This window comes from Bison bison, unplaced genomic scaffold, assembly GCF_000754665.1.
Source record: "Bison bison bison isolate TAMUID 2011002044 unplaced genomic scaffold, Bison_UMD1.0 scf7180017864267, whole genome shotgun sequence".
NCBI lineage: Eukaryota > Metazoa > Chordata > Mammalia > Artiodactyla > Bovidae > Bison > Bison bison.
The window spans coordinates 2,152,306-2,179,243 of NW_011494839.1; the positions used below are offsets into that span (position 1 = coordinate 2,152,306).

General features: G+C 43.3%; 1 protein-coding gene across 1 annotated transcript in view; it reads right to left on the bottom strand.

Moving 5' to 3' along the window:
* The window catches only part of ADHFE1 (alcohol dehydrogenase, iron containing, 1), a 31,664-nt gene extending 5,892 nt beyond the window's left edge, over positions 1-25,772 (bottom strand). Inside the window, exons 1-13 of the mRNA XM_010848492.1 lie at positions 25,744-25,772; positions 24,295-24,332; positions 22,375-22,421; positions 20,578-20,631; positions 20,177-20,331; positions 19,668-19,864; positions 17,701-17,778; positions 16,330-16,435; positions 12,296-12,448; positions 10,064-10,162; positions 6,969-7,047; positions 6,701-6,797; positions 4,116-4,273 (exon numbers count right to left, since the gene is read on the bottom strand). Of these exons, the coding sequence (XP_010846794.1) occupies positions 4,116-4,273; positions 6,701-6,797; positions 6,969-7,047; positions 10,064-10,162; positions 12,296-12,448; positions 16,330-16,435; positions 17,701-17,778; positions 19,668-19,864; positions 20,177-20,331; positions 20,578-20,631; positions 22,375-22,421; positions 24,295-24,332; positions 25,744-25,772 (1,290 nt within the window). The remainder of the gene's footprint in view (positions 1-4,115; positions 4,274-6,700; positions 6,798-6,968; positions 7,048-10,063; positions 10,163-12,295; positions 12,449-16,329; positions 16,436-17,700; positions 17,779-19,667; positions 19,865-20,176; positions 20,332-20,577; positions 20,632-22,374; positions 22,422-24,294; positions 24,333-25,743) is intronic.
* Positions 25,773-26,938: the final 1,166 nt, after the last annotated feature.

The window sequence follows — 26,938 nt, forward strand, 5'->3', positions numbered from 1 at the left end:
GGCTAGAAGATGCACGGTCACTAGCAATTAAATGGCTGAGACTATCACCCAGTTTTGGGCTTCCCTGGTAGCTCAGCTGGTAAAGAATCTACCTGCAATGCAGGAGATCCTGGTTCTATTCCTGGGTAGGGGAGATCCTCTGGAGAAGGGATAGGCTACCCACTCCAGTATTCTTGCCTGGAGAATCCCCATGGACAGAGGAACCTGGCAGGATACAGTTCGTGGGGTTGCAAAGAGTCGGACATGACTGAGTGACTAAGCACAGCACAGCACATCATCCAGTTTCATCTGAAAATGATGGATACTATTCTTAGATGGGGAAACAGTGGAAACCAGGGTCAGACTTTATTTTTCTGGGCTCCAAAATCACTACAGATGGTGACTGCAGCCATGAAATTAAAAGACGCTTACTCCTTGGAAGGAAAGTTATGACCAACCTAGATAGCATATTCAAAAGCAGAGACATTACTTTGCCAACAAAGGTCTGTCTAGTCAAGGCTATGGTTTTTCCTGTGGTCATGTATGGAGGTGAGAGTTGGACTGTGAAGAAGGCTGAGCGCCAAAGAATTGATGCTTTTGAACTGTGGTGTTGGAGAAGACTCTTGAGAGTCCCTTGGACTGCAAGGAAATCCAACCAGTCCATTTTGAAGGAGATGAGCCCTGGGATTTCTTTGGAAGGAATGATGCTAAAGCTGAAACTCCAGTACTTTTGGCCACCTTATGCGAAGAGTTGACTCATTGGAAAAGACTCTGATGCTGGGAGGGATTGGGGGCAAGAGGAGAAGGGGATGACAGAGGATGAGATGGCTGGATGGCATCACTGACTCGATGGACATGAGTCTCAGTGAACTCCGGGAGTTGGTGATGGACAGGGAGGCCTGGCGTGCTGCGATTCATGGGGTCGCAAAGAGTCGGACACGACTGAGCAACTGATCTGATTCTTGGAGGCTAATGAACAACACATATTCCTGGACACTTTCCTGGGATAAATAAGCACAGCTTTTCAGAGGACCTCCTGAAGAGTGGATACTATTGTTGTGACCATGCTATAGGAACTATAAGAGCCAGTCATCAAAATCACAGTGACCACTTGATCTCTGATGTCACTGAATGGGCTTTCATGGATCTTTGTCATTGGCTGAGTCCTATTAAGTCTAAGGAAATTGCTCAAAAAGTGTCCACCATTCAGTCATTAAGCTCATATGGACAGGAGAGGGCTGCCCCTTTAAGATGTTTGTGAGCTCATGTCAGGTGCTGTAGAAGATGAATGAACAAAACAGGGTCCTAACTTCATGGAACTTTAGTAGGTTTGGATAAAACAATTGTGATGGTTTTTTTTTTTTTTAATTTAGTCCCTTGGACTTACAGGTTAGGACAATGGTTTAGAACCAGGGTCTCTTAGAGATTCCTCTTTTTCTCATTCATTTACATGTTTGGTTGCAACTGAGCCTACTCTGGGCCTGACCCTAAATCAGGAAAACTGGTGCCCATGGGCCATGTTTTGTTTGTGCACTGGGAAATCGGGAATTCAATACAAACATCCAACTGCTGACTTCTCTTAAAAATTGCAATTTCTGCCATCACTGGGACCTGAATTTATGTTTGGTGATAATAAATTGTAGCTGAAAAGCTGCTCACCCAATGAAATGGATTGTGTACTTTCCAGTTTACCAAAGTCCCCACCATTCCCTAGTGAACAAAAAGTACTTTGTTCACTGCTATTATTTACCTGGCTCCTACGAACAGGTAAGTCTGTGAACCCAATCCATACAAACATGATATTAGGGTATTATGGGAGGTCTTCGACATTCTCAGTACTTGCTAAGTGGAGAAGAAGCAAGTCTGAGGCCTTTGCTTAACTGAAATGGGCTGAGGGAAAAGCATTGCCACTGTGGTCAGCAGGATGCTGTGTGAGTGGAGAGTCTAGCTGTTCACTCTGTTGCAATGTCAGTGATGGAGAAGGAAATGGCAACCCACTTCAATATTATTGCCTGGAAAATCCTATGGACAGAGGAGCCTGGAAGGCTATACAGTCCATGGAGTCGCAAGAGTCGGACATGACTTAGTGACTAAACAACAATGTCAAGGATTGATACACGAATGTCATGACTTTGGGGAGAACTGCCTTATCCTCACAGTGTTTTTTTAAATAGGAGTATATTTGATTTATAATATTGTGTTAGTCTCAGGTGTATAGCAAAGTATATATGTATATATATACGTATATATATATATATCTGAATATATATATATATATATATAACTGAATATACATACGTACACACATGGGGCTTCCCAGGTGGCTCAGAGGTAAAGAATCTGCCTGCCAATGCAGGAGACATGGATTTAATCCCTGGGTTGGAAAGATCCCCTGGAAGAGAGCATGGCAACCCACTCCAGTATTCTTGCCTAGAGAATTCCATGGACAGAGGAGCCTGGTGGGCTATAGTCCTTGGGTCACCAAGAGTCAGACATGACTGAAGCAACATAGCATGCATGCATATATATAAACACAGATAACTTTCCCGTAGACTATTATAAGATAATAAATATAGTTTCCTGTGCTATACAATAAATCCTTATTGCTTATCTATTTTATATATAGTAGTTTGTATCTGTTTGGAGAAGGCAATGGCACCCCACTCCAATACTCTTGCCTGGAAAATCCCAAGGATGGAGGAGCCTAGTAGGCTGCAGTCCATGGGGTCACTAAGAGTCGGACATGACTGAGTGACTTCTCTTTCACTTTTCACTTTCGTTCACTGGAGAAGGAAAAGGCAACCCACTCCAGTGTTCTTGCCTGGAGAATCCCAAGGATGGGGGAGCCTGGTGGGCTGCCGTCTATGGAGTCTCACAGAGTCGGACACAACTGAAGCGACTTAGCAGCAGTTTGTATCTGTTAATCCCGTATGTCTAATTTATCCCTTCCTCTTTCCCTTTCCCCTTCGGTAACTATAACTTTGTTTTCTATGTCTGTGAGTCTATATCTGTTCTGTATATAGATTCATTTGTATTGTTTTTTTATATTCCACATATAAATGATATCATATATTTGTCTTTCTCTGTCTGACTTACTTCACTTAGTATGATATTCTCTAGGTCATCCGTGTTGCTGCAAATGACAATATTTCATTCTTTTACAACTGAGTAATATTCCATTTTATATATGTACCACATCTTCTTAAGCCAGTACATCTGTTGATGGGCACTTAGGTTTTTTTCCGTGTCTTGGCTACTGTGAGTAGTGCTGCTATGAACATCAGGGTGCATTTATCTTTTTGAATTAGAGTTTCTATCTTTTCTGTGTATCCTTACAGTGTTTAAGTGATCCTTGCTTTTCCCATCTTGGATAGGAGGACTTAGTGAGTGCTCTGGACCTGGTAAGCATGGTGGCATCTCATGGCTCTGAGCTCTCTATTTTATGGTAAATTACAATGAACAGGGTCTTGGGCTATTAGGTTCTGGTGCTCTACCACCTGGGTATCTGATCTTAAATGGAAACATCCAAAGGGGAATAAACTCTCTTCATAAGAGCCTTGAGACATCTGTTATGGTTCTACCACGTAAAGGACAGCTGCTAGGTTTAAATTCTTCAGGAACATAAAAATAAGACCCAAAGTGACACAGATATGTATACATATGTATATGTATAGAATCTACAAGATCTAAAATAAGTTAAAAAGTGATTTCGTCATCATCTTCATTTAAAGGCCATGTCTGTTCTTCACAAAGTAGTAGAATTTGTAACTCTATACTGGCAAAGAACATTAGTGATCCTTTTCACTTCATATAGTTTCATAGGGGACTCTTGAAAGAGCAGAAATGGAGAAAAGGGAAATAAATTCTGCTATACTCGAAATAAGCTTGGTTGTTTTTGTCTTAAATTTTTGTAAAGGATCCCTTCGTTACATCATCAAAGCTTCACACAAGCCACAGTTTATGGAAGAAGAAGGGTGAGGGGGCCTTGACCCCTTTCAGTGGGGAAATGGGGAGCTGTTGCCTGGTGTGGGTAGATCTGGGTTTCCATCTCCCCCTCTAAGATGCCCCAGATGGACCCTGTCTCTCCTGCAGCTCGGTGCTTCTCAGACAGGAGTGAAGATGGCTGTGTCTCTTACCTGGGGCAGCGTTCCTTTCACCAGCTCGGGGATGTCGGCCTTGGAGTAGCCAATGGCAGCCAGGCCGTCATCCACATCCAGATCGAATAAGAATTTCCGCAGCGTGTCTGCCAAGACAGGCCCAGCATCTGGCCTCCTGGCAGTGCGGGTGTCAGCTCCTGGAAGACACAAAGCACTGACTGTAGCAAGAGGGGGAAGCCAGCCCTGGGTGTGATTCAGCCCCAGGCTCGCTGAATACATAACCTGCTGCCGGCTCCCTCACCCCAGGACAAGGGCACCGCTGTGCCTCCCCGTGGAGGACCGGCCCAGCGGCCAGCCCCGCCAGAGATGGGCCAGCCTGGGAGCCCCTCCAGAGAGGAGCCGGGGTGCGGGCTGGGGGCTCACTTGGCCCTCACATCTCCAATGGGCAGCTGGCCCGCTGTGTGGTGGGAAGAAGAGGAACAGAGCCAAGAAAAGAGGCACAGGAAGGAGACCAAGAAAGAAGGCTGGCGTTTGGCTGAGGAGGATTGAGAAAATCTGTAGGAGAAAACAGTTTATGTAACTTTCAGGGCTTGGAATCTGCTGACATCTAGAGGTCTATGCTTTCAGTGTCCCTTCTCACAGTCACAGCTGAAGAAAAGAAGACAAGCCCTGTGCAAACACCTTGTGAAACAAGACAGAAGTTCAAAAAACTTTGCCACTGACTGCCAGAAAGGAGGAAAATGAGATGACAAATGGATTCAGTATGGCCAGAGAAGGAATATATCTCCTGTCTATAGCTAGAGAATTGTTTTGGGCTCTGTTGCCAAAGGGCAAGTTCCTTTAAATATCTTTTACAGAACCTTTCGGGCAAATTTAAGAACAAGGAGTCTTTTAGAAAGCAGTATTTAATATGTAGGAATGGCAACCCACTCCAGTGTTCTTACCTAGGGAAATCCCATGGACAGAGGAGCCAGGTCGGCAAGAGTCCATGGGGTCACCAAGAGTTGGGCATGACTGAGCAGTGAACTTCAATCATATCAGTGAATAAGGAAGGAGGCTGCCAAGGGTTGGAGATTTGCAAGGGCAGAATATGGTTGGATGGTATCATTGACTCAATGGACAGGAATCTGAGCAAACTCTGGGAGACAGTGATGGACGGGGAAACCTGGCGTGCTGCAGTTCATGGGGTCGCAAAGAGTTAGATACGACTGAGCGACTAAACAACAATTTGGACATGATTACTAATTAATGCACACAATCATAGAGATGTCAGTCTGGAAGGGCCAGGGGGTTCTGCCCTCAGCCAGGGTGGCAGTGACAGTTCTCAGATGAAGAGAACCAATCCCAAACCCTTAGCACCCTTGTCCCTCATCTATTCCAGCTGGACACGTTCACTGCCAGGAAGGGAAGCAATCTGTGAACAGATTGTAGCACTATTTATTATCCAAAATGCCCCATGCTATAGTCCAAGTCCACTTTCTCTGTATTGGTCAAAAAGAGACTAGTATGTATGGTGTGCCTCCATGTAGATTAGGTTTAGCCTCTCTGTTCTCTGACAGAGAGAGCTGTTTAAGAAATCCAGGAAAAGGTATAAATAGAACGAGATACAGAGCTAGTTGGGAGAGCAGCTGGACAGAAAGTAGAGCTTGCCTGACAAGACCAGTCTGTATTACATAGCGGTAGCTCAAATGTGGATTAAGTGAAGGGTGACACACGAAATGGGGTTTATGAGGTTTTTATGTTCTCAAGATTGCTGCCATAAAACACACCATCCAAACCTCCAGGTTTTCATAAGAAGTGTTTTAGAAAAAAAGAGAAGGTAGGAAAGAGAACAGATGGGTATAAAGTTAAAATGATCTAAGATACATTATTGATTTTGATTACAGGGAATCAAAGTATATAATGGCTAATTTCCCAGGTGGCTCAGTGATAAAGAATCCGCCTGCCAATGCAAGAGGGGACGGTTTGATCTCTGGGTCGGGAAGATCCCCTGGAGGAGGAAATGACAACCCACTCCAGTATTCTTACCTGGGAAATTCCAAGGACAGAGGAACCTGGTGGGCTACAGTCCATGGGGTCACAAAGAGTCAGACATGACTGAGCGACTGAGCACACACACAAAGTGATCATAAATGTATTTCTTGTAAGATTCAAAAGGCACTGTGGGTATCTTATTATAGACATGATTTATCAACAGAATAGCAAACAGATTCTTCTCTGGGGAACTTTTTATAAAGTTTCTAGTTGTTTAGGTTCTCTATAATTGGGAATTTACTGTTACTTCCTGATTTAGACTCACTTTATTTCCTATTAAAACAAGAATCATTAGTAACATGAATAGTATACAGAATTTAACTTTCCTTGGAGATAAAAACAGTGGAAATATTATTACTATAAACTTAAAGTAAGAAATACCTAGTTCCATTTCATTGCTAATAGACTCTTAGAAACAAAATTACAGAATTGTAGTGCTAGATAGGAATCTGGGAAGGTCACTGGCATTTTATTATTAGATTATCTCAAATCAGTATTTTTGGTATTAGTCTTTATGGCTTATCTTCAGAAACAATCTTAGGAAACGCTCCATAGATGTGGGTCACAGAGTTATGATGAACGGTTCATACCCAATATTTCTGCCACTTCCAAGTGCCGCTCAGGAAACATCTGTGATGTAAATGTGAACACTGCTGGGGAGGTGAGCACCACAGAAAGGCCATGAGGCTGGGGAGAAAGGAAACATGGTGACTGCTGGGGCAAGGCTGGTCTTCAGCCTAATATTCTAGATATTAAATTACTTTATCCTGTATTCCAAACAATCAAGAATTGACAAAAAACACTGATGGCAATTGACAGGAATCTAAGATTAAATTAAGGCATTTATTATGATTTTACCACCAGGGGATGATCCACATTGTAATCCTTTGCTTTATAAGTCTTCACTAAGCCCGAAATTGGGTAAGACATTCCATGGCTAGAAAAAAAATAAAGTCCTTATATTGATATACATCTAACAGTAATTTAAGTTAACAATACAAAGATACTCTTATGGAAGAGCCCCTCACAGTCTCTTGACAGTATCATTAACCCACAAGGTTAGATGTTTTGTTTTCTTTGATTCCTATAAGGATATATTATTATGCAATTGATATTTGGCATATTCATTGACAAAACTACTGAAATGTTCAAAATCAAATGTTGATAGAACTACACGCCATTAAAAAGTACCGACATAGAAGTTGCTCCTTGAGCACATTGGTTAACCTTATGATCTTGAAGAAATCAAGAATTCACTTTGAAGTTTTTTTTTTTAAACAATCTTCAGGGTATGCATTTTCTATCTTGCTCGGCACAGCCTTGGCAATGTGCTCCTTCACAAACTGAATATGTTGGTGGGAGTTTTATGAACCAAGATGTACTGTGCTAGACGTGCAAGCTTGTTCCGCCAGCGATCCATCTTGCCAGTGATTAATACGTTCTTTTAAATGCTACGTACTAATGGGAACTGAGTCATACATGATTATTTCAGTCTGTAAGGCTATCGAGAAAAGGCACCATGGTTTTCATTTGTGGGGATTTTTTCTGTTTGTTTTAATGGGAAAACTCTCAAATTCTTAGTGAACAAATAGGACAATATAATAGTTTATAAGATGACCCAGGAGATAAACACTGTGAGAAGTTAATATCTTTACAATTGATATTTTGAAAATGAAAAGCTTTACAATAGTAAAAGGGTCTGTTAGTCTGTTAATGTGGGTTTTATTGGATTACTTTGTTCTTAGTAAAAAATTTATATTTCATAGAAAGATGAAGTGTTTTGGTGAATTGTATGGTTATCCAAAAAAAAGATGCCCCATGCCTGTCATCACTCATAAAGCAGATCAGAAGGTATAAGCTCTCTGAGTTGTTGGATAGGAACGTGCTTTACCATTTTCAGGCTCCATAGTATTCAGGAAATTATGGCTTGGTGTTCTTCCACTATATGAAAGGATTCATGTAGCTTTTAAAGTACCTTTCTAACAGTATCCAATATTTTAGTTTGATTTCTCTTAACCATTATATATATATTTGTTGTAAAAAATAAAAATGATCCATAATCCTATTTCTTCAAGATAACCATTATAGAATATTCCCTTCTAGTCTTCTTACACATATCTTTAATTTATGATTGCATTGTGCATTCAGTTTTAAACACTGCTGTTGACTTAGGGCTTCCCAGGTGGCGCTGGAGGTAAAGAACCTGCCTGCCAATGTAGGAGATGTAAGAGACACAGGTTCGATCTCTGGGTTGAGAAGATCCCCTGGAGGAGGGCATGGCAACCCACTCCAGTATTCTTGCCTGGAGAATCTCCATGGACAGAGGAGCTGTCATGTGGGCTACAGTCCATGGGGTCACAGAAAGTCGAACATGACTGAAGCAACTTAGCATGCATGCACATAGTTACTTATTATTCTTTAAAAATACTTTCCCATATAATTTTTACTCTTTTAAAACATTACTTTTGATGGTTTATTCTTTGAATACTGAAATTTAGTTAACCATTCCCAAACTGTTGGGAATTTACGTTATTCTTAAAATTTTCAATTATAAATAACTTTTTAGATGAATATCCTCATAAGGAAAGTCTTTGATCATGTCATGAGTATTTCTTTCAGCTACATTCCTAAAAGTAGAATTCATGGGGCAAAGGGTAGAGACATTTTCCAAGCTCTGGGTAGATTTTGCTCATTTGCTTCTTAGAAAGTTGGTGCCAATCTGTGCTCCTCTCAGCAGCCGAGTTTGAGGGTGACCATTTCATTGCACTTCCCTAGCAAAGGCCAATTCTTTTAAAAAACTTTTTATTTTGTATTGGGATATTGCCAATGAACAATGTTGTGATAGTTTCAGGTAAACAGCGAAGGGATGCAACGATACACATACATGTATCCATTCTCTTCCAGACTCCCCTCCCATACAGGGCAAGGGACAATTCTTAATTTTCCATGTTTACTGGTTTTCAATTTTAAAGCAACATACCAATACATTTCTGATCAAACAGATTAATTCTGGGCTATCAACAAATATTCTAATTCCTTTCTTTTTGAGAGAGATCAGAAGAAGAAAATCCTACGTTTGGTGTTTGAAAAATCCATAACAGGTGCCAAAGATGTGGAGAAATCATAACCCCCATCCACTGCTGGTGGGAATGCAAAACAGTACAGCCTCTTTGGAAAACAGCCTGGCAGTGCCTCAGAATGTAAACACAGAGTTACCACGTGACCCAGCAATTTCACTCCTAGGTATATACTCCATAGATGTGAAAATGTATGTCCACAGGAAAACTTATACATGATTATTTATAACAGCACTATTAATAATAGCCAAAAAGTGGAAACAACCCAAATGTCCATCGTCTGATGAGTAAATAAAATGTGGTATATCCATGCAATAGAACATTACTTGGCAAGAAAAAGGAAAGAGGTACTGATAATGTGTATGGGATGAACCATGGAAACATGATGCTAAATTTAAGAAGCCAGACAGAAAAGGCCACATATCATTTGCTTCCATTCTATAAAATGTCTGGAAAAGGCAAATCTATAGAGACAAAGTAGATTAGTAGTTGTTTAAGACTGGGGGTATAGGAGGATTGGTGGGTGACAGTTAAGATATATGGGATTTCTTTCAAAGGTGATAAAATGTTCTAAATTGATTATTGTAATGGTAGCACAACTTGTGAATATACTAAAACCCACTGAATTATAAATTTTTAATGGGCAAATTTTATAGGGTATGAATAATATGTCAATAAGGCTGTTACCAAAAAGAAAAAATAATCTATGACCCAATAAACTGCATTTGAGCTAAGAAAATATTATGGGACCCTAAGTTAAATTTCTTTTTTCTGTAGCATGTTTAAAATCTTACAACACATCCCAAATGATAGACACTAAAATAAAATTTTAGAGCCATAGCTTAGGTGAAGAAATAAAATCTCAGATTTGCTCACCATAGATGAACACCAGCATTTCCAAAGCCAATGCCAGCAAAAGCACTTGCCAAGTGCATATTAGACCTTGCTTCAAGATCATCAGGATTTCTGATAGCCCTGTGGATGATATAAAACATAACAATAACATATCAACATTGGCATTTCCTACTGAAATATAGAGCCACCTTAGAGAAAGATCTGGGGGAGGAAAAAAAAACACTACTCAAACTGAAGAAAAATTAGGCAAGTTATTCAAATGACACCTTGTCTTCTAGATGAAAATTGAAGGGAAATGTATTTTCTCATCAGTGGCTGGAGCAAAGGCATATATTATGCCGTCAGGCTGCTCATGTGATAAGAGTACCAAGGGAAGAAAGCACTGACCCTTAAACTGCAAAAGCTGCTCTAGAAAAGTGCCCTGAGACTCCTTCTTCTTCTTCACTTGTCAATGACCTTGACTGTGGTTGTGAGTGGACCTAGAGTAAACACATGCTCAGGATGCATGGGTCTAGGCTAGTTAGATGAAGTGAGTCCCTGTCGCCTGGGGGTACCCACAGGCCTGACGAGCTGCCCAGACATCATGCTTTCTGTGGCACCACCCAAACTGGACCCACTGGAGACCTCTTTTGGTATCTGCAAACCGCATGTTATTTTTATACTTTTTACTGTGGAAGTGGCATGTTATTGTAGGGCGAGCCTTCGCTCACTCTATCCCTCCCCAGTGCCATATGGGAAAGGCAAATTCTCAAAGGCCGCTTTCAGATGTAGTTGAGCCTTCCTGCTTCCAGGACCCTGCCCCAGGGCGGAATGCCTGAGACAGCCAAAGGAACCACTTCCCACTTGCTTTTCTGTGATTCTGCCTGGAATAAGGGTTCCTGCTCTGAAATAAAAATGCCACAGCCTTTCTCCTTCTTTTATCTGGAATAGTCAGGCAACTGTCTCTTTCCAAAATCCAGGGTCAGTTCCTTATTCCCAAATAGCAAGATGAAGTAGTGGATGGGGGAGTTGTGGCCTCTCCTCTGTCCGTTTTGCCCCCTCACTTCCCACTGCTGCTCTGCTGAGCCTGTGTCCCTTCCACACATGCTGACCGGCCATAATCTGTATCCGCTTCTATGCAGACAGATGTTCCCTGATGCCCCCTCGAGTCCACGATAGTTTGTGATCCTCCCCCAGATCTGTTGCAAAATGTGGTCCTAGACCCCACCCCTCCAGCCACAGGAGGCCCTGTAGCCATATCTAGACCAAACCTGCCCTCTTCTTTCCCTCCGTTGTGTATAAATACAAAGATGAGTTTGACTTTGCCTAAGTCTCAATGTCTTAGGGATCACTTTTCATCTCTAAGTGTATCTTTGCTCTCTCATGAGCCTATTAGGGCTGTTTCATGCATAAATCTTTCAAAATCTTGTGGGAATCTTTTCAGGAAGACTTTTCTGTCTACACATTTTTTTCTTTTTTCTTTTTGGTGTGCCACACAACATGTGGAATCTTAGTTCCTTGACCAGGGATCAAACCTGCACCCCCTGCAGAGGAAGTGCCGAGTCTTAACCACTGGACCACCAGGGAAGACCTGACATTTATTTCTTAAACTGAGGTTCATGTGCATTTGCTTATGGGTTGACCTTGTGTGCTCCTGGACAAGGCCTGACGGGGCAGGACCAACATCTGTCTCGTGGTTCTCATTTCTGCCCTTGGTGACCAAATCTCAAAGGACCTCCCTCAGCTTTGGTTTTGAGGTTTTGATGAACAAACCTTCTGCATGTGCTGTGTTAAGTTCCTTCAGTTGTGTCTGACTCTGTGACCCCATGGACTGTAGCCTGCCAGGCTCCTCTGTCCATGGGGTTCTCTAGGCAAGAATACTGGAGTGGGTTGCCATACCCTCCTCCAGGGGATCTTCCCAACCCAGGTTTCAAACCTGTATCTCTAATGTCTCCTGCATTGGCAGGTGAGTTCTTTACCACTAGCGCTACCTGGGAAGCCCCGTAAAAAACCTAGCTGCATCCTTTATAAATCAGGCTCCCATGTTGTCCCCATCCTGGGCTTTGCCTTTCTAGATCGAGGGATCTGGTTTTCATCTGTCCCCTTGGGGCTCCCTCCAGAGGTTGCTGGTCTCTGGTACTTCTGTATGCACAGTGACTGCTTTTTTGGGTGAACAGGCTTGCTCAGGACATTTCAGGATCTAGCGAGCCACATTTCATGAAGGTGGAAACTGGTTTTTTTTTGCCCTGTTTCTGTCCCTTCTGGACAACATACCTCTTCAGATACTTGGCAACGATCTGCAGTGCGTGGACTGCCCAGATGTCACTGATGGGGTTGCTGCCCTGGTAGGCTGGCCGAGTGATGGGGCTTGAAGGGCAGGGGCTCCGCATGTGATACGGGAGTGCAGTGTAGGACTCCAGGGCGTGGCTAGCAGGGAATAGTGAAAATACACAGTTGAAAGCATCCTCTTTTTCCTTCCCTTCATTCAGATCACAAACTGCCTCGGAATGCTTGGTTCTCACTCCCCCGTGGATATGCCTTTGTAGTGCTGATAATCACAAGGCCTCTCACTAATCTGTTTCTTGTCCATGACAGTCATCACTTATTATAAAATTAACACAGTGACAGAGGATGAGATGGTTGGATGCTATCATCAGCTCAATGGACATGGGTCTGAGCAAACTCTAGGAGACGGTGAAAGACAGGAAGTCTGGCATGCTGCAGTCCATGGGGGTAACAAAGGGTCAGGCACAACCGAGTGACTGAAGAACAACACAGTGAAGTTGACATTAACAGCACTACTGTGTTTTTGACCAGAATGTGTTAAGATTACATATGGTTCCTTTCTAGCACCAATATATCTTTATAATGTTGAATTTTTAAACATTTAAGTTGTGTTAAGAAAAGCATTAAATCTGAAAAATGACTTCCTTCTAAAGTATATTTACCATTTTAAATCCTCCCTTTATCAGATACCATATTACTTATCCAAGGAGGGTCATAATAGTTATACTAGCCTCCAATAAGAGTGCAGTGCAGTGGGTCAGCTCCCAGGTGTGAATTCTGGCACCAGGCTTTCCCACTGTGGGCCTGGGACCAGCAGAGTCACCATCCACCTCGTGATTCTAAGATGAGGATAGCTCATAGTATGTCTTTCTTCATGGTGCTGATGTGAAAATTGACACATGTAAATTACTTAGCATATGGTAGCAGCACTTTGTAAAGTTTATCATTCACCATTATTATTAATGCTTGGCCTGAAAAAAAATCTACTTCTTTTTCCTATAGGCCCTAAATTCAGGGTTGGCTATTTTAAGAACAAAGTATCAGAGTTTTCTTTACCTACCAGCCTGCCATGAATTCTAGCTAATCAAGTGCAGAAGATGGGAATAAACATAATCATCCAGATCAGTGACTCATTGGGAACACAGTGTAACATGAACTGTGTGTGTGAGTTACAGTCTCAGTCTTAGAATGGAGAGTTTACTTTCCTCTACATGTGAGAGGCAGATAACATCTTTTGAAACAAAGTATTAGAACTTCAAAAAGAATTAGTTGGTAGACAAAAGCTATGGGTTTGTGGTTCTAAATAGGAAATGTGGGCAAAGCAGTAAGGAGGTGTCCACGTGGGGGGTGGAGGGGTGGTAACAAGCCTGCCAAGGTGGAGAGTTGAACCTCTGCCCATTGTGTATCTGGATTCTGGGCCCAAGACTGGATCTGTCTTTCAGGGGTAGATTCACTGAACTGAGCTCACAGAAGTGTTAGTCGCTCAGTTGTGTCCAACTCTTTGTGACCCCATGGACTGTAGCGTGCCAGACTCCTCCATCCATGGGATTTTTCAGACATGAATACTGGAGTAGGTTGCCATTTCCTTCTTCAGGGGATCTTCCCGACCCAGGGATCAAACCCAGGTCTCCCACATGCAGGCAGACTCTTTACCACCTGAGCTACCAGGGAAACTGTGTAAAACTTGGAAGTCTGATTACTGATTTCCAACAAGAAATAGAACCTCTGTCCATGACTGTCCAGTGCTGTGGGTGGAACCCACTAGGTGTCCACTGTGGTCAGCATGGTAAAGAAAGTCATTTCCTTGGTGGAGAGTATTCCTATTAGCCTCTTTACACTGGAGACGGTATTTTTGCTATGACATATCTGCTCATTTTTTTATAACCTGTCAGGGCTTACTTTCTCTCTGGAAAGAAACTGCTTCACTTTAAATTCCATATGCCATTAATAAAATGTATTTTGAAAGAAAAAAAAAGAGAGAAAATAGAACCTCTGAGGGAGGCAGACATCTGAGTCTTCTAGATGACATCTATTCTCCCTGTTGTCAAAGCTGTGGATGCTAATTTATGATCACAAGGCCCATGGAGCCCTAACCAGGGTCACTGCTTCTAAGGTTGAATATATGGGTATGTCCATCTTCAGTACAGGCCACTGGGCCTCGGGGGCAGACTTCTCCTTGGACCACGTGTGCTCTCCAGTGGTCAGTCCTTGGAAGGGCCGCTGCCATCACTGTCTTTTGTTCTGAACTCACTCCCCTCCCCTCTGATTGACAGCAAAATCTTTGGGTCTGTGGGTCATTCACTTACACGTGACTGCTTTGGTCTGTTATATTAATATATTTATTATGCAGTTCCCAGCTAGGGAGGGTAATCTCATTTCCCTTATTTCCAAGTTATTAGAGGACAACTCTCCAAAGCACTGACAACATCGACCAGGATGGAGTTGGACACAGTTTTCTCCCATTTCTTGGCAGGCAGTGTAATGCAGTGAGAAAAGCAGACCATGGACTGGGATAGACCTGGACATGAACCCGAACTCTGCTGCCCCCTGCTCGTGTGAATTTTACTCAGCAGGTGTTAACTGAGTACCTATGACGTGACAGCCCCTTTGCTAAGGGACAGGGATGCAGAAGTCTGTAAGATGGTCCTGTCCTCGCCAAGCTCACAGTACGGTGAGAGAGACAGCATGCAGAGAGGGGCATCTCCAAAGCAAGGCACAGCCCCCCAGTGGGGAGGAGCAAAGCAGAGTGGTTCTTGAGGAGGCGGGGCAGTCAGCAAAGGCTCCATCAAGGGCAGGATGCCCCAGTGGAAATGAAGGATGACTTCTCCAAGCAGATAAAGAGCTGAGCTGAGCACTGGGGATAGTCCAGGGCCAAAGAAACTTGGCTTTAGACAGGAGGTGTGGAAATGCAATGAGAGACTGATAAGGTAGAGGGGCATGTGTGTGTATGTGTGCAGTGGTCATATTGCATTCTGGAAGCTTCTTGAGGCCAGTATGGAGGACAGATGGAAGGAGTATGGGATGTGAGCAGGAAAACTGATGAGGAGGCTGCTGCACTGGATCCAGGCTTGAACTGAGGTGGGACCATAAAGCTTGAGAGCAGGGAGCAGATGGGAGAGATTCAAGCAGATGAGGGTGAGCTCTGTGGCTAGGTGTAGGCACGAGACAAGGGATAAGCTCATACTATGTCCTGCTGCTCACTAGGGTAAGGAACCCAGGAGGAGAAGCTGTGAGGGGTAAGGGGGTGGTGGTGAGAGAATGGTCAGATTTCATCAACTCCAAGATGCCATGCATTATAAGATGCACCATTTTTAAAAAGTACCACTGAAGAAGAAAACCATACTGCATGCCGCAGATATACAGATATGCCCTGATTTCAGAGATGTTAAAATGGGGGAAGAAATATACATGTGTAAATGGATGGTAGTCTTTTGGGGCCGGCTGAATGTGAAGTGCCCGTGGGTCCCTGTGATGCCACTGGAACAGAGTGCCCAGAACTTGAGCAGAAACACGGATGTGGGAGCCATCAGCACATGGCAGCTAAAGCCAGGAGAACACAGGCTGTGGCTCTGGGCGAGTTGCTAAACGTCTCCAGTTCAGTTTTCTTTTCCGCCTGGCACAGAGATGTGGGGAAGTGATGACGTGTAAGTGCCGACAGTGAGCCTGTCCAGCTCAGGAAGTGGACATTCCTGTCCCTGCTCTCTTCCTCTGGCTGCAGCCCGGGGGCCCTGGGTTGATGCAGCAGAGGCGGTGCTGTGGGCTTGAGATGCTGCATACCTGTCTCTCTGATCCCGTGGTTGCAGCTGTGGCTGGGCCGGTCCAGCAGCTTTGTGACTCACCCAGGACCTCACCTCCTCTCTACAGTTTCAGCCTTGTCATCCAGGCAAGGAGATAATGACAGCCAAAGCCAGGGTGGTTGTGGAGCACAATCACTGAGAGCTTAGTAAGTGCTTTCAGCAGTCAAGTGCTGTGCATTGACCCGAGTCCCCGAAAGAGCCCCTGCAGGGGGCCTGGGTACCTACCAGAGCACATCGAAGCCACTGTTGGCGACCACCCGCCCAGGCATGTGCAGGGTGTGCAGAGGATCAATCAGGCCGAGTGTGGGTTTGATGGCTCGCGAAGCAATGCCTAAGACAGGGATTTGCAACACAGGCCACAGGTATGGACACAATTTTTTAAAAAATCTAATAACTTTAGGGTAACAAATTATCCTAAAAAAATCAAAATATGAGATAAGATTCGGTCTTATTTCTGCTTCCAAGGAGCAGCAGAAAGAGATCTGGAGTCAGAAACCTGGGAATTTCAGGGCAGCTGAAGCTCCCTGCAGTTTACAAAAGCCACTATCCCATCTGGTCCCAGCTCCAGGTTGTAACTATAGTGGAGTATTTATACCACGCAAACACTACAACTCAGGGCTTATTTATTCATAAAACTCCAGAGAACTGGTTTACCAGCACACTGCTGGTTTGGGTCCTGGCTCTGTGACTTACTGCGTGACACTGGTACATGTCTGTGCCTTTCTGAGTTCTCTCTCTGAGATTCTCTGAGTTCTCTGTAAGAACAGACTCTGGTGACACAGGGCCTCCATCCCTCCCAGAGATGTTGTAAGGACCACATTAGATAACATGATGGGGAAGTCTTTAAAAAAAATGTAAGGGAGAATTTAAGTGTTGCTTACTATTATTAGTATCTTTAACAAGGTCACAGGATAATATAATTTAATTTAAAAAGAGAAGTTACCATAAATGTGCAGTTCATTGCCAGTTTGTTCTGCTACAAAGCCCTGGAAGAAGGATGCTGAACCATCTCAAGGAGAGGGACATTTCTCCCAGATCAGCTGAGAGTTGGAGAAGATGATAGGAAACAGATGACAAAGAAGGCAGACGGCAGAAGAGTGGGTACTTGGGAATGGAGCTGGAGACATTAACTGGGAAGAAGCATGAGGGAACTTTCTGGAGCAGTGGGAATATCTATATTTTGATTAGGGTGGTGGGTACATGTGTGTATATATATTTGTCAAAACTCATCAAACCAGATTCTTAAAAGTATACATTTTATTATTAAAAATCACATCTCAAAGAAAATGAGTTAGAATGTAAAAAAGCTGGGAAAGGGAATAACCATTTGTTATTGATATACAGTCACTAACTTGGGCAGAAAAATGGCCCTGGTTCATGGCATTTCAATCTGCTTTTGTAGGTAATTCTCAAAAACAAGATTATTAGACTGCTTCATACTCTTATATGTATCTGGGAAAAGAAAGAACATGTGTCTGTGTGCATACTCTTTCTTTAATTCTGTAACTCTTTGAATTTTAAATATTAGGATTCAAGAAAAGGGTGTGGAATTGAAAGCTAAGAGAACTAAAAAACATTTATAGAGGAAGTTCTTACCAGTTTTTACTTTTAAGTGTTCGTAGTCAAAAATGGCAACTCCGGTAGTTTCGCTCCCAGTGCCTGAGGTAGTTGGAACTTGAACAACAAAAAAATTAATTTTAATAGCGCATCTAAATAAAGGTCAGTGGAGATATTTAATTCAGCCTCAGAAGATAAGGAGCAAAGTTAGAGAAGAAAGCTTTGTTGCTCTTGTCTACTCACTTGATGTGTATCTGTGTTAACATGTATGTATGCTTAATGTGGATGGCTTCCCGGGTGGTGCTAGTGGTAAAGAATCCACCTGCCAATGCAGGAGACATGGATTTGATCCCTGGGTCGGGAAGATCCCCTGGAGGAAGACACGGCAACCCACTCCCAACCCATGGCAACCCAAGTATTCTTGCCTGGAGAATCCCATGGACAGAGGAGCCTGGCGGGCTATGGACCTTAGGGTCACAGAGTCAGACACCACTGAAGCAACTTAGCACACACATGCTTGATGTGTATGACTGTGTCTGCATTAACATGTGAGGAATAGCTCTGATACCTGTGCTGGCATTGGCTTTCTGGCATCTGTCTTTAATGTGTGTGTGCTGGCATTAATACTCAGTATATGTGAGGTACATGCCTACATTAACATGCATGTAAACCTAATGCATGTATACTTGATATGTATGCATGATGCTTGTATCTGTGTCAGCATGTATGTCTGATGTCCATATGGTGCTAACATGTATGTATGCTCAGCATGTATGTACCACATCCACGTTTGTATTATGCACATGTGTGTTTAATGTGTTCATGTGGTATCTGTTTCTGTATTAACAGGGAGTCACTCTGGGAGCCCTGGTCTCCCTCAGGGCCAGAGTTTAAGCAGCTGCAGCTTGGAATTCAAAAGCAGACCTCTTTCCATCTCTGGGAAGAAAGCTCATATTTGCCATCTCTAAAAGACATCTTTATTCCCCCTTGGCAGCAAGCACAGTGACACCCTGCCTTTGCTGGGCTCTGCGGTTTTGCAGTTCAGTCAAGTTTCTAAACTTTACTAATCACCCCTCTGTGTGATACTGACACAGTTTCACCACAGGGCTCCAATCTCCAGACATCAATTATGCTGCGCCCCACTGATCCGTTGTTCACGTCAAAGCCGTTCATCTGCTGTCAACTCACTCCTGTCCCAGCACAATGGGGCTAGGGGAGGAGTGGGGAAGATAGAAGACAAGAGTTTATGCTGATATTTTCCAGTTAGGGCATTTGAGCTGTAAGGCTTTAAACAGTGATGTGCCGACAGCAATAAAATGGAGGAAAGAAAAGACCAAAAGATCCCCAGGTCTGTGTGGATCAGACGAGGGAGCATGATTTGGGTTTGCGTGTCTGTGTCCTGTATTGCCACCGAGCAGATGTCGTCCAGCGTGACAAGGCTATGCTGGCCACATGTCCCGGGGCAGACAAAGCCCCAGGTCAGCTGAGGAGCCATCATGTGGAAGAAAGGGTCGAGTCAACACCAGAGAAATGACAGCAAACCTTCCCCTTAAACTCCCAGATGCCAAAGTGGGACAAAACAGAGAAGGGCTCAGAAGACAGGCCTGCCCAGAGAGGGGTCTGAGCATCTATAAACACTGACCTTCCTTATCCTCCAAAAAGTGACTTCATAGCTGAGCTCTGCAGACCCCTACCATTGACCCAAACTGCCTCTGTCTGTGCAGTAATGAAGACCAGAGACTTCCCAGGTGGCTCAATGGTAAAGAAATCTGCCTGCCAATGCAGGAGATGCGAGTTTGATCACTGGATTGGGAAGATCCCCTGGAGAAGGAAATGACAACCCACTCCAGTATTCTTGCCTGGGAGAATCCCATGGACAGAGGTGTCTGGAGGAGTATGGTACATGGGGTCGCAAAAGAGGAGGACACAATTCAGCACCTAAACACCACAACCAACATCTTTCCTAAGGCCTCTTGTCAATTGCAAAATAAACAGACAGTGTTTACCTGCGATCAGAGGTTTCAGAGGCACAGTCACAGGCTTTCCCTTCCCAATGGGGGCATTGACGTAGTCTAGGAAGTCAGAGTCAGGGCTGGATGAATACAGATTAGCGGCTTTACAGGTGTCTATGGTGGAACCGCCACCCACGGCCAGGAAGGCATCGAAAGCTCCCTTTTTGGCAAATTCAATGGCTTCCATGAAGCTTGGAGAAGGGAAAATGAATGCCATTATGTCAGGACTTCCAGAAATAAATTGCCATGCCATTAAATAGGGCTTCTCTGATGGCTCAGACAGAGGAGAATGCACCTGCAATGCAGGAGATATGGATCTGATCCCTGGGTCGGGAAGATCCCCTGGAGAAGGAAATGGCAACCCACTCCAGTATTCATGCCTGGAGAATTCCAAGGACAGAGGAGCCTGGAGGGCTATACAGTCAGGCCTGGGGCAAGTTTCAATCAGCACTGATATGTATTGGCTTCCGCTTAAAGTAAATTTAACAACAATAAAAGAATACCTTGTATCAGTTGGTTCCACTCTCACATGATCATAAACCTTAAAGTTTATGCCATTTTTCACTAGGGAATCCATCACTGTCTGTACAGGAGGGAGTTGGGAGAGGTTCTTGTCTGTCATCAAACAAACATTTTTAGCACCCATGCTTTGTAGGTCCTACAATAAGAAAAATAACGTATAAGTTAAGTTTGATTGCACAAGAAATGTAATAGACACTTCTCACAAAATTAACATTAAGTCCAAAATAAAGGACTCCCATCCAAGGACCAACCAGGCCTGACCCTGCTTAGCTTCTGAGATCAGATGAGATTAAAACAAAGGACCAACAGTTGTTAATCTGTGCTTGTTGTAAAATATATCTAACATTTATAGTAGAAGACTGTAGAAATCTTAAATACTTGCCATGCCCACTTCCTTTGTAACTCCTGCTCCATATCTAATAGTTGAAACAGCCATCTGAGGAAAAATAAAAGATTTAGGTGACAGGTGTTTGGAGAGTTGATTATTTCATTTCTAAAACCCTGAAACACTTCCTCATTGTCTAGATAATAAAGTATATATGCCCCAGCATGGCCTTCTAAGTCACCCCAACTGGCCTCACACACATCACACTTCTTTAAGCAAACATTCCTTCCAGATACACTAGAATTATGTATTTTCCCCCAAACATTTCATAATCCTCATTTGTTTCCTCAGCTTGACATGCCTGTCTCTTCTTGCCTCCACACCTAAATTAATTCTTCAGTATCTTATTTTCCAATGTTAATGTTGTCTTTGTGTATTTTTCATGCCTTCATCCACTCATCCAACCATTCATCTCTCCAACCCCTATTGCATGCATTTATCTGTCCCTCCGTCCATCCATCCATTCATCCAACCAACACTGCTGAGTGTCTGCTATGTTCCAGGCATGTGCTAGGCTCTGGTAATACAGCTATGAAGAAGACAAACATGGCTTCATAGTTTACAGCCGAGAGAAGAGCTTTTATACTGATGGATGATGGGTTACTTTTGGCCTGGAGACATGCTTTGTTTGAACCATATTATGTTTAGATTTCTTTTTTTGGTTTGGATAGTAACTCTCATTATCCAATTAAAGGAAAAAAACAAAACAAAACAATATGACCATCTGGATTTCTATCTCTCTTGAATAATCAGGCAGCATGTATGCACGCTAAGGTGCTTCAGTCATGTTCGACTCTTTGCAACCCCATAGACTGTAGTGCACCAGGCTCCTCTGACCATAGCATTCTCTAGGCAAGAATACTGGAGTGGGTTGACATGCCTGCCTCCAGGGGATCTTCCCTACCCAGGGATCGAACCTATGTCTTTGATGTCGCCAGCACTGTCAAGTGGGTTCTTTACCACTAGCACCACCTGGGAAGACCTCAATCAGGCAGTACTGGCTGCATTCCAGTGTGGCAGCAACCAAGTGGGGCTAAGGGCAGATTGCACCCTTCAGATGGGCCTGTACTCTCAGCCAGCTCAGCCCCATCGTCCCAGTCTGCGCCTGGAATGATTAACTGTCAGGCCTCTGGTCACATTTTAATTTATGATCCCTAAACTAGGAGGAGACAGAGATTTAACATATAATTATGTAATCACAGTATGATAAAAAAAACTCATCAGAATTAATTGTTCTTTTATTCCTGCTTCAAAGATTACTTGAACCTCTTTGGGGGGCTGTTATAGTTACAAAACTAAAGAAGATTCATCATACAACATATAAGATGGAGTCTGTAGAACTGGGAATCTGTCCTGTTTTAATGGCTGTACAGAAGACAGTATTCTAGGCATTACTCATGTTACCAGAATATTTATATTCCATTATCCTGACAAAATACTTTGCTAAATAGGTGCTGATCAAACAATAAGGTTAGGGAACATCAATTAATAACAGACTTCAAATGAGATAGTAATGCATTAGGGAAATACTCTGGTTGTATTTTTTCAGGTCATTCATAAAAGAATGAATGAATAGGGACTTCCCTGGTGGTCCAGTGTCTAAGACTCTGCTCTCCCAATGCAGTAGGCCTGGGTTCAATCCCTGGTCAGGGAACTAGATCCCACATGTCAAAACTAAGAGTTTGCATGCTACGACTAAAAAAAGATCCCACTTGCTGCAACGAAAATCTGGCAGCCAAATATTATACATACAGAAATAAATATTTTTTAAAAAGAATGAATAATTAGATCTACCTCGAAGGCATAATCTGTTGTTTTCCCAGAAGGTGAAAGTCCAGGAGCTAGAAGTACAAAAGTTAGCATCAGAGTAGGCCTTAGAAACAGAGCAAAGATATTGCTATTTGATAGTAAGTTGGGATTTCAGCAGTTGAATGTAAATATCTCCTTTGAAGCCTTACTTAAAATATATTTCTCAGTTTCATTGTTGCCTATTCAATTCAAATTAAACTCTGCATTTTAAGACAATGTAATGCTAACTTGATGCAGACTGTGAAAATAAACTTATTTAAAATCTTTTCTCCATTGAAATTAAAATATACTTTTGAAAACATAATGAGTAAAAATCTGCTAGAAAAAAATCCTCTAGATGCTATGGAGTTTGATTATTATTAGAGAACAACTATTAGTACATTCATTCATTAGAGTCCTGCTTACACTTCTTTAATAACTGTGATTATTTAAATAAAACTTCTCTCTATGGAGGGTGCTTATCACACTAAGATATTTTTCAAGCTTATGCCTATGAACTATTGAGTTTTCTCTGGGAAATTTAATAAACATTTTTATAAATGGATATTTCTTTGCAAGGTACCAGGTTTAGCTGTGGCAAAAAAATTTTTTTTTGTCTTATTGGAACAACAAGAAGTCTCTAATTAGTGGATTTTATCTTTGTTTTCATCTACCTATTGTTATCAGTCTTGACCAGTCATAAGATTGGAAAAAAGTCTATGGAACAATTTTCACTACCATTTTTTTTTAACAACAAAGAAAGGAGACCATAACTGGATAACAGTCTACCTTTGGTAGAGGGCAAGGGTATCCTTAATCGTATTTCAAATTTCTTTGATACTGACAGGCTTTAAAGAAATTGTCTATTACTCCAGTAACTAAAATTTAGGAAAAGACATAAACTGGATCTTAGAAAACACTGAGATTATCTTTCTCTAAATTACTAATTTTATTGCCCCAAATAGGAAACATTACTGATTTGTTGTTGAAACTAAGTTAAGAATTGCAGAAAAGCAGCTGAAGACAAAATTCTGCATGTGTCCATGAGGGCTGAAAAGGCATAGCATGCTTCTGCTTGGTAGTTGGCTGTTAAAGACTGGGGTGGTCCCTTGGCTGGTCCTAAAGAATGAGTCACTCTCATGGCAGGAAATAGTCCTTGGTTAGTTACTCTATCTGTTCTACTCCCAATCAACTTCTTGGTGAATTTCTGCTTAGGCTCCTTTTTCATCCCTTACAACTGTTAGGATGTGACCTTTTCTCCTAAGAGGTGAAATCAGTTTTTGTGGCACTATAATTCATGTGACATTCTGGGGACATGTTGAACTTACAGTGAGCTCCTGCTGTTCACTGTGGACAATGGACTTGGTAAGGATTAAGATGTCTGTAGGAACCGAAAACTTTTTGTCATTTTTAATTATTAAGAAATAGTGTTATTTTAAACATCAATACAATTATTTTTTTCCTTCTGGGAACCACACTGTTCTTTAGACTCTTTTTTGCAATGTATTAGAATCTTTCGAAGATTTCAACTTAATTCTATTTGATGAACTCAGACCACCCTAATATCCTATTTGCATTACCATTTTTAGCTTTGGCACATAATTTTATTTCAAAAAGAAAGACATTATAAATAGCATTCAGCTGACATAATTAGAATTGCGGTTGTTCAGTTGCTCAGTCATGTCCAGCTCTTTTGCGACCCCATGGACTGCTGCCCACCAGGCTCCTCTGTCCATGGGATTCTTCAGGCAAGAACACTGGAGTGGGCTGCCGATCCTTCTCCAGATAATTAGAACTACATGTTACCAGTTTCAAGAGCAAAGCAACCATCTGCATCAGTCTTCCTCTCACATGCTTTGACTTTGTCCAAATGCATTGCCAAATGTGGAAACTGAAATTGCGGCTAGACACAAAATGTATTATTACCTTGGGAATAAGTATGAGAATGACTCGGGCACTGGCATCTAGGGAATCAGAAAAAGTAAAAAGAGAGTGAAACCAGAAAATCTGAAGCTAGGAAGTTTTAAAGTAACATACATTGCATTCTAGTTTTAAGATGCTTTCAAAGTAGCGGCTATTGACAAACACTGCACAATAGAAAAAGCCAGAAATCACTATGGACAAAAAGCCAACTCAGAGTCTTTCCAGCATTGTCGGGGTATTCTTCTGCGAATTATTCAGCAGCAGTTAATGACGTGGGGAACTGAGATGAGTGCTCCTGGGCTACAATAAAGTTTAAGATGAGGTCTCACTTCTTACTAGGTAGGAGCCTTGGCCAAATTGACCCAGTGTTAAGGACTCGCACCTCAGACCCTACTTCTCTCCTCCTGAACTTTCCTTGTATTTTCCCATTGTCTTCAGGGTGTTCAAACAGGCTCTGGGCTGCTTCCTCTGGAAGCCCTCAGTGGCCGGTAGGCCCCCTCTGGTCACCACATGGCGCCTCTGGCCTTTCTCGGCTCCAGGATTTCCCGCTCTCCGTGTCCCCCTAAACCAAGATCACACCTGTCACCTTCTTCTCCCCAATCCCTCACCTCAGTCCGCTCCTCTACAGATATCCCATGTGTTCCTCTTTCTAGAGGTTCCCTCCCTTGACTTCCACATCTTAGTCGCCTCCTAGTCCTTGGTCAGTCCCATCTCTGGCTTCCTCTTCTGTTTACCACCATCCGATTGAGCCTCGCAAAAGGGTTTGTGTTTCTATTGCCCACGGGACCCTGTCTTGGTGGGTCCCGCAGGTAAGTGCGTGCATACCCCCAACCCCACCATCCCCGACCCGCGCCTGCAAACTTGGACTGAAAACTTCTCAGAACGGAGAGGGCAGAAGGGAAAGGGGAAGGAAGGAAAAGCGTTAAACTCAATGATGGTCAAGATCTCAAAAACTCAATTAAGTGAACACGGGCGCGGTCGGGTGTGAGTCGCCAGCGTGAGTCGAGGTTGCCATCTGGTGGGCGTGGCGGAAAGCGCCACGTGTAAGGGTTTCTTCTGGAGCATCCCGGAGGGCCTGAGCCATCTGCAGGCTCCCGCGGAGAAAACCAAATAATGCAGGGTCCCAGAGTTGTCCTTCACTTGGCATTACCTTCTAGGTCCTTCGCTGCTTTATGCCCCTCCAGGACAAGAAAAGGGGCTCAAAGGGAAGGAAAATTCGACACTGTGGGAGGACACTCCGCTTCTCTTTTTGTTATATAATTTCCAAGCTCTCAGGCTATCTCAATTCATCATTTCTACTCCTCAGTTGTAGTCTGAATTCCACCCCCTCTTGCCTTCTTTGGACCTCCATCTGTCCCCTATGTCCCATCCTTCCCCTTACTTGATCCTTGTCATCATAATTAAGAGTTTCATGCTTAAAACTCACCCCCCTCTCCCCTCTGGCTTGCTCACCCTCTGGTTTCTCTCTTCCTCACCCACATCCTGTTGACTTCATTTCCTTGGCCTCCTGAACTCTGCAAAGTTACAGCCAGGCTCTCATCTACACACCTTCTGGGTCTGGCACAATAATTTTTACTTCCTTCCTGGTATCACTGATAAACTGGCCATATCTTAGCAAAGGCCAACCTCTCCCCTGCACACTAAATCTCAGCTCTGCTCAGCTTCTCAAAACATCACTACCAACAGTTCTTCCTTTGCTCTCCTGCATCATCAACCCCCTCACCCACTACCCCCTCCCCCCACCCCAACCCAGTTTGGGATTGACATGTACACACTGCTGTATTTAAAAATGATAACCAACAAGGACTTAACGTATAGCAAGTACATAGAACTCTGCTCAATGTTATGTGGCAACCTGGATGGAAGGGGAGTTTGGGGGAGAATGTATGCATGTATATGTGTGGCTGAGTCCCTTGCGGTTCACCTCTGTCTTCACATCCCTCCCTCTCTCCTGCACCCTCTGTCCTCTGCGTTCTGCACAGACCCCTTTCACCCGTGCATGTGCTCAGTGGCTAAGTCATGTCCGACTCTTCGTGACTCCATGGACTGGTCCTTGGGATGTTTCCAAGCAAAAATACTGCAGCAGGTTGCCATTTCCTTCTTCAGGGGATCTTCCCCACCCAGGGATCAAACCCGGCTCTCTTGTGTCAGCATTGGCAGAGATTTCTTTACCACTGTGCCACCTGGGAAGCCCCAACATAAGGACATTGCATTGGCCAGGAATCAGAACCCAGACCTCCCACGTGGAAGGGAAGAATGCTACCACTGAACCAATACCTAACTTCACTGCTATCCCCTCATGCAAGTCTCTGCTAACTTTAAACTGATCCAAAGCCTCTTGTCCTTGTATCCCCAGCACCTAGAATAGTTTCTGATGCATTACCATACACTCAGTATGTGCTGATTGGATACATGCATTTGTCTTGGTCACTGTGCCAAGCTGTCCTCTGTCTGCCTCGACTGGGACCTGGAGCTCTCCTCTCTCGACCTTAGTTTCAAAGGTAGATCAGACGAAGTACAAGCGGCTGCTTTTGGCTCCTTGGCTACTTGGCACACTGACAGCGGAGTCCAGGCCGCCGCGCTCTGCGGTACCGCGTCCCGGAAAATGATCCGAGGAAGAACGCGCGGGCCCGGGTGGGTCGCTCCC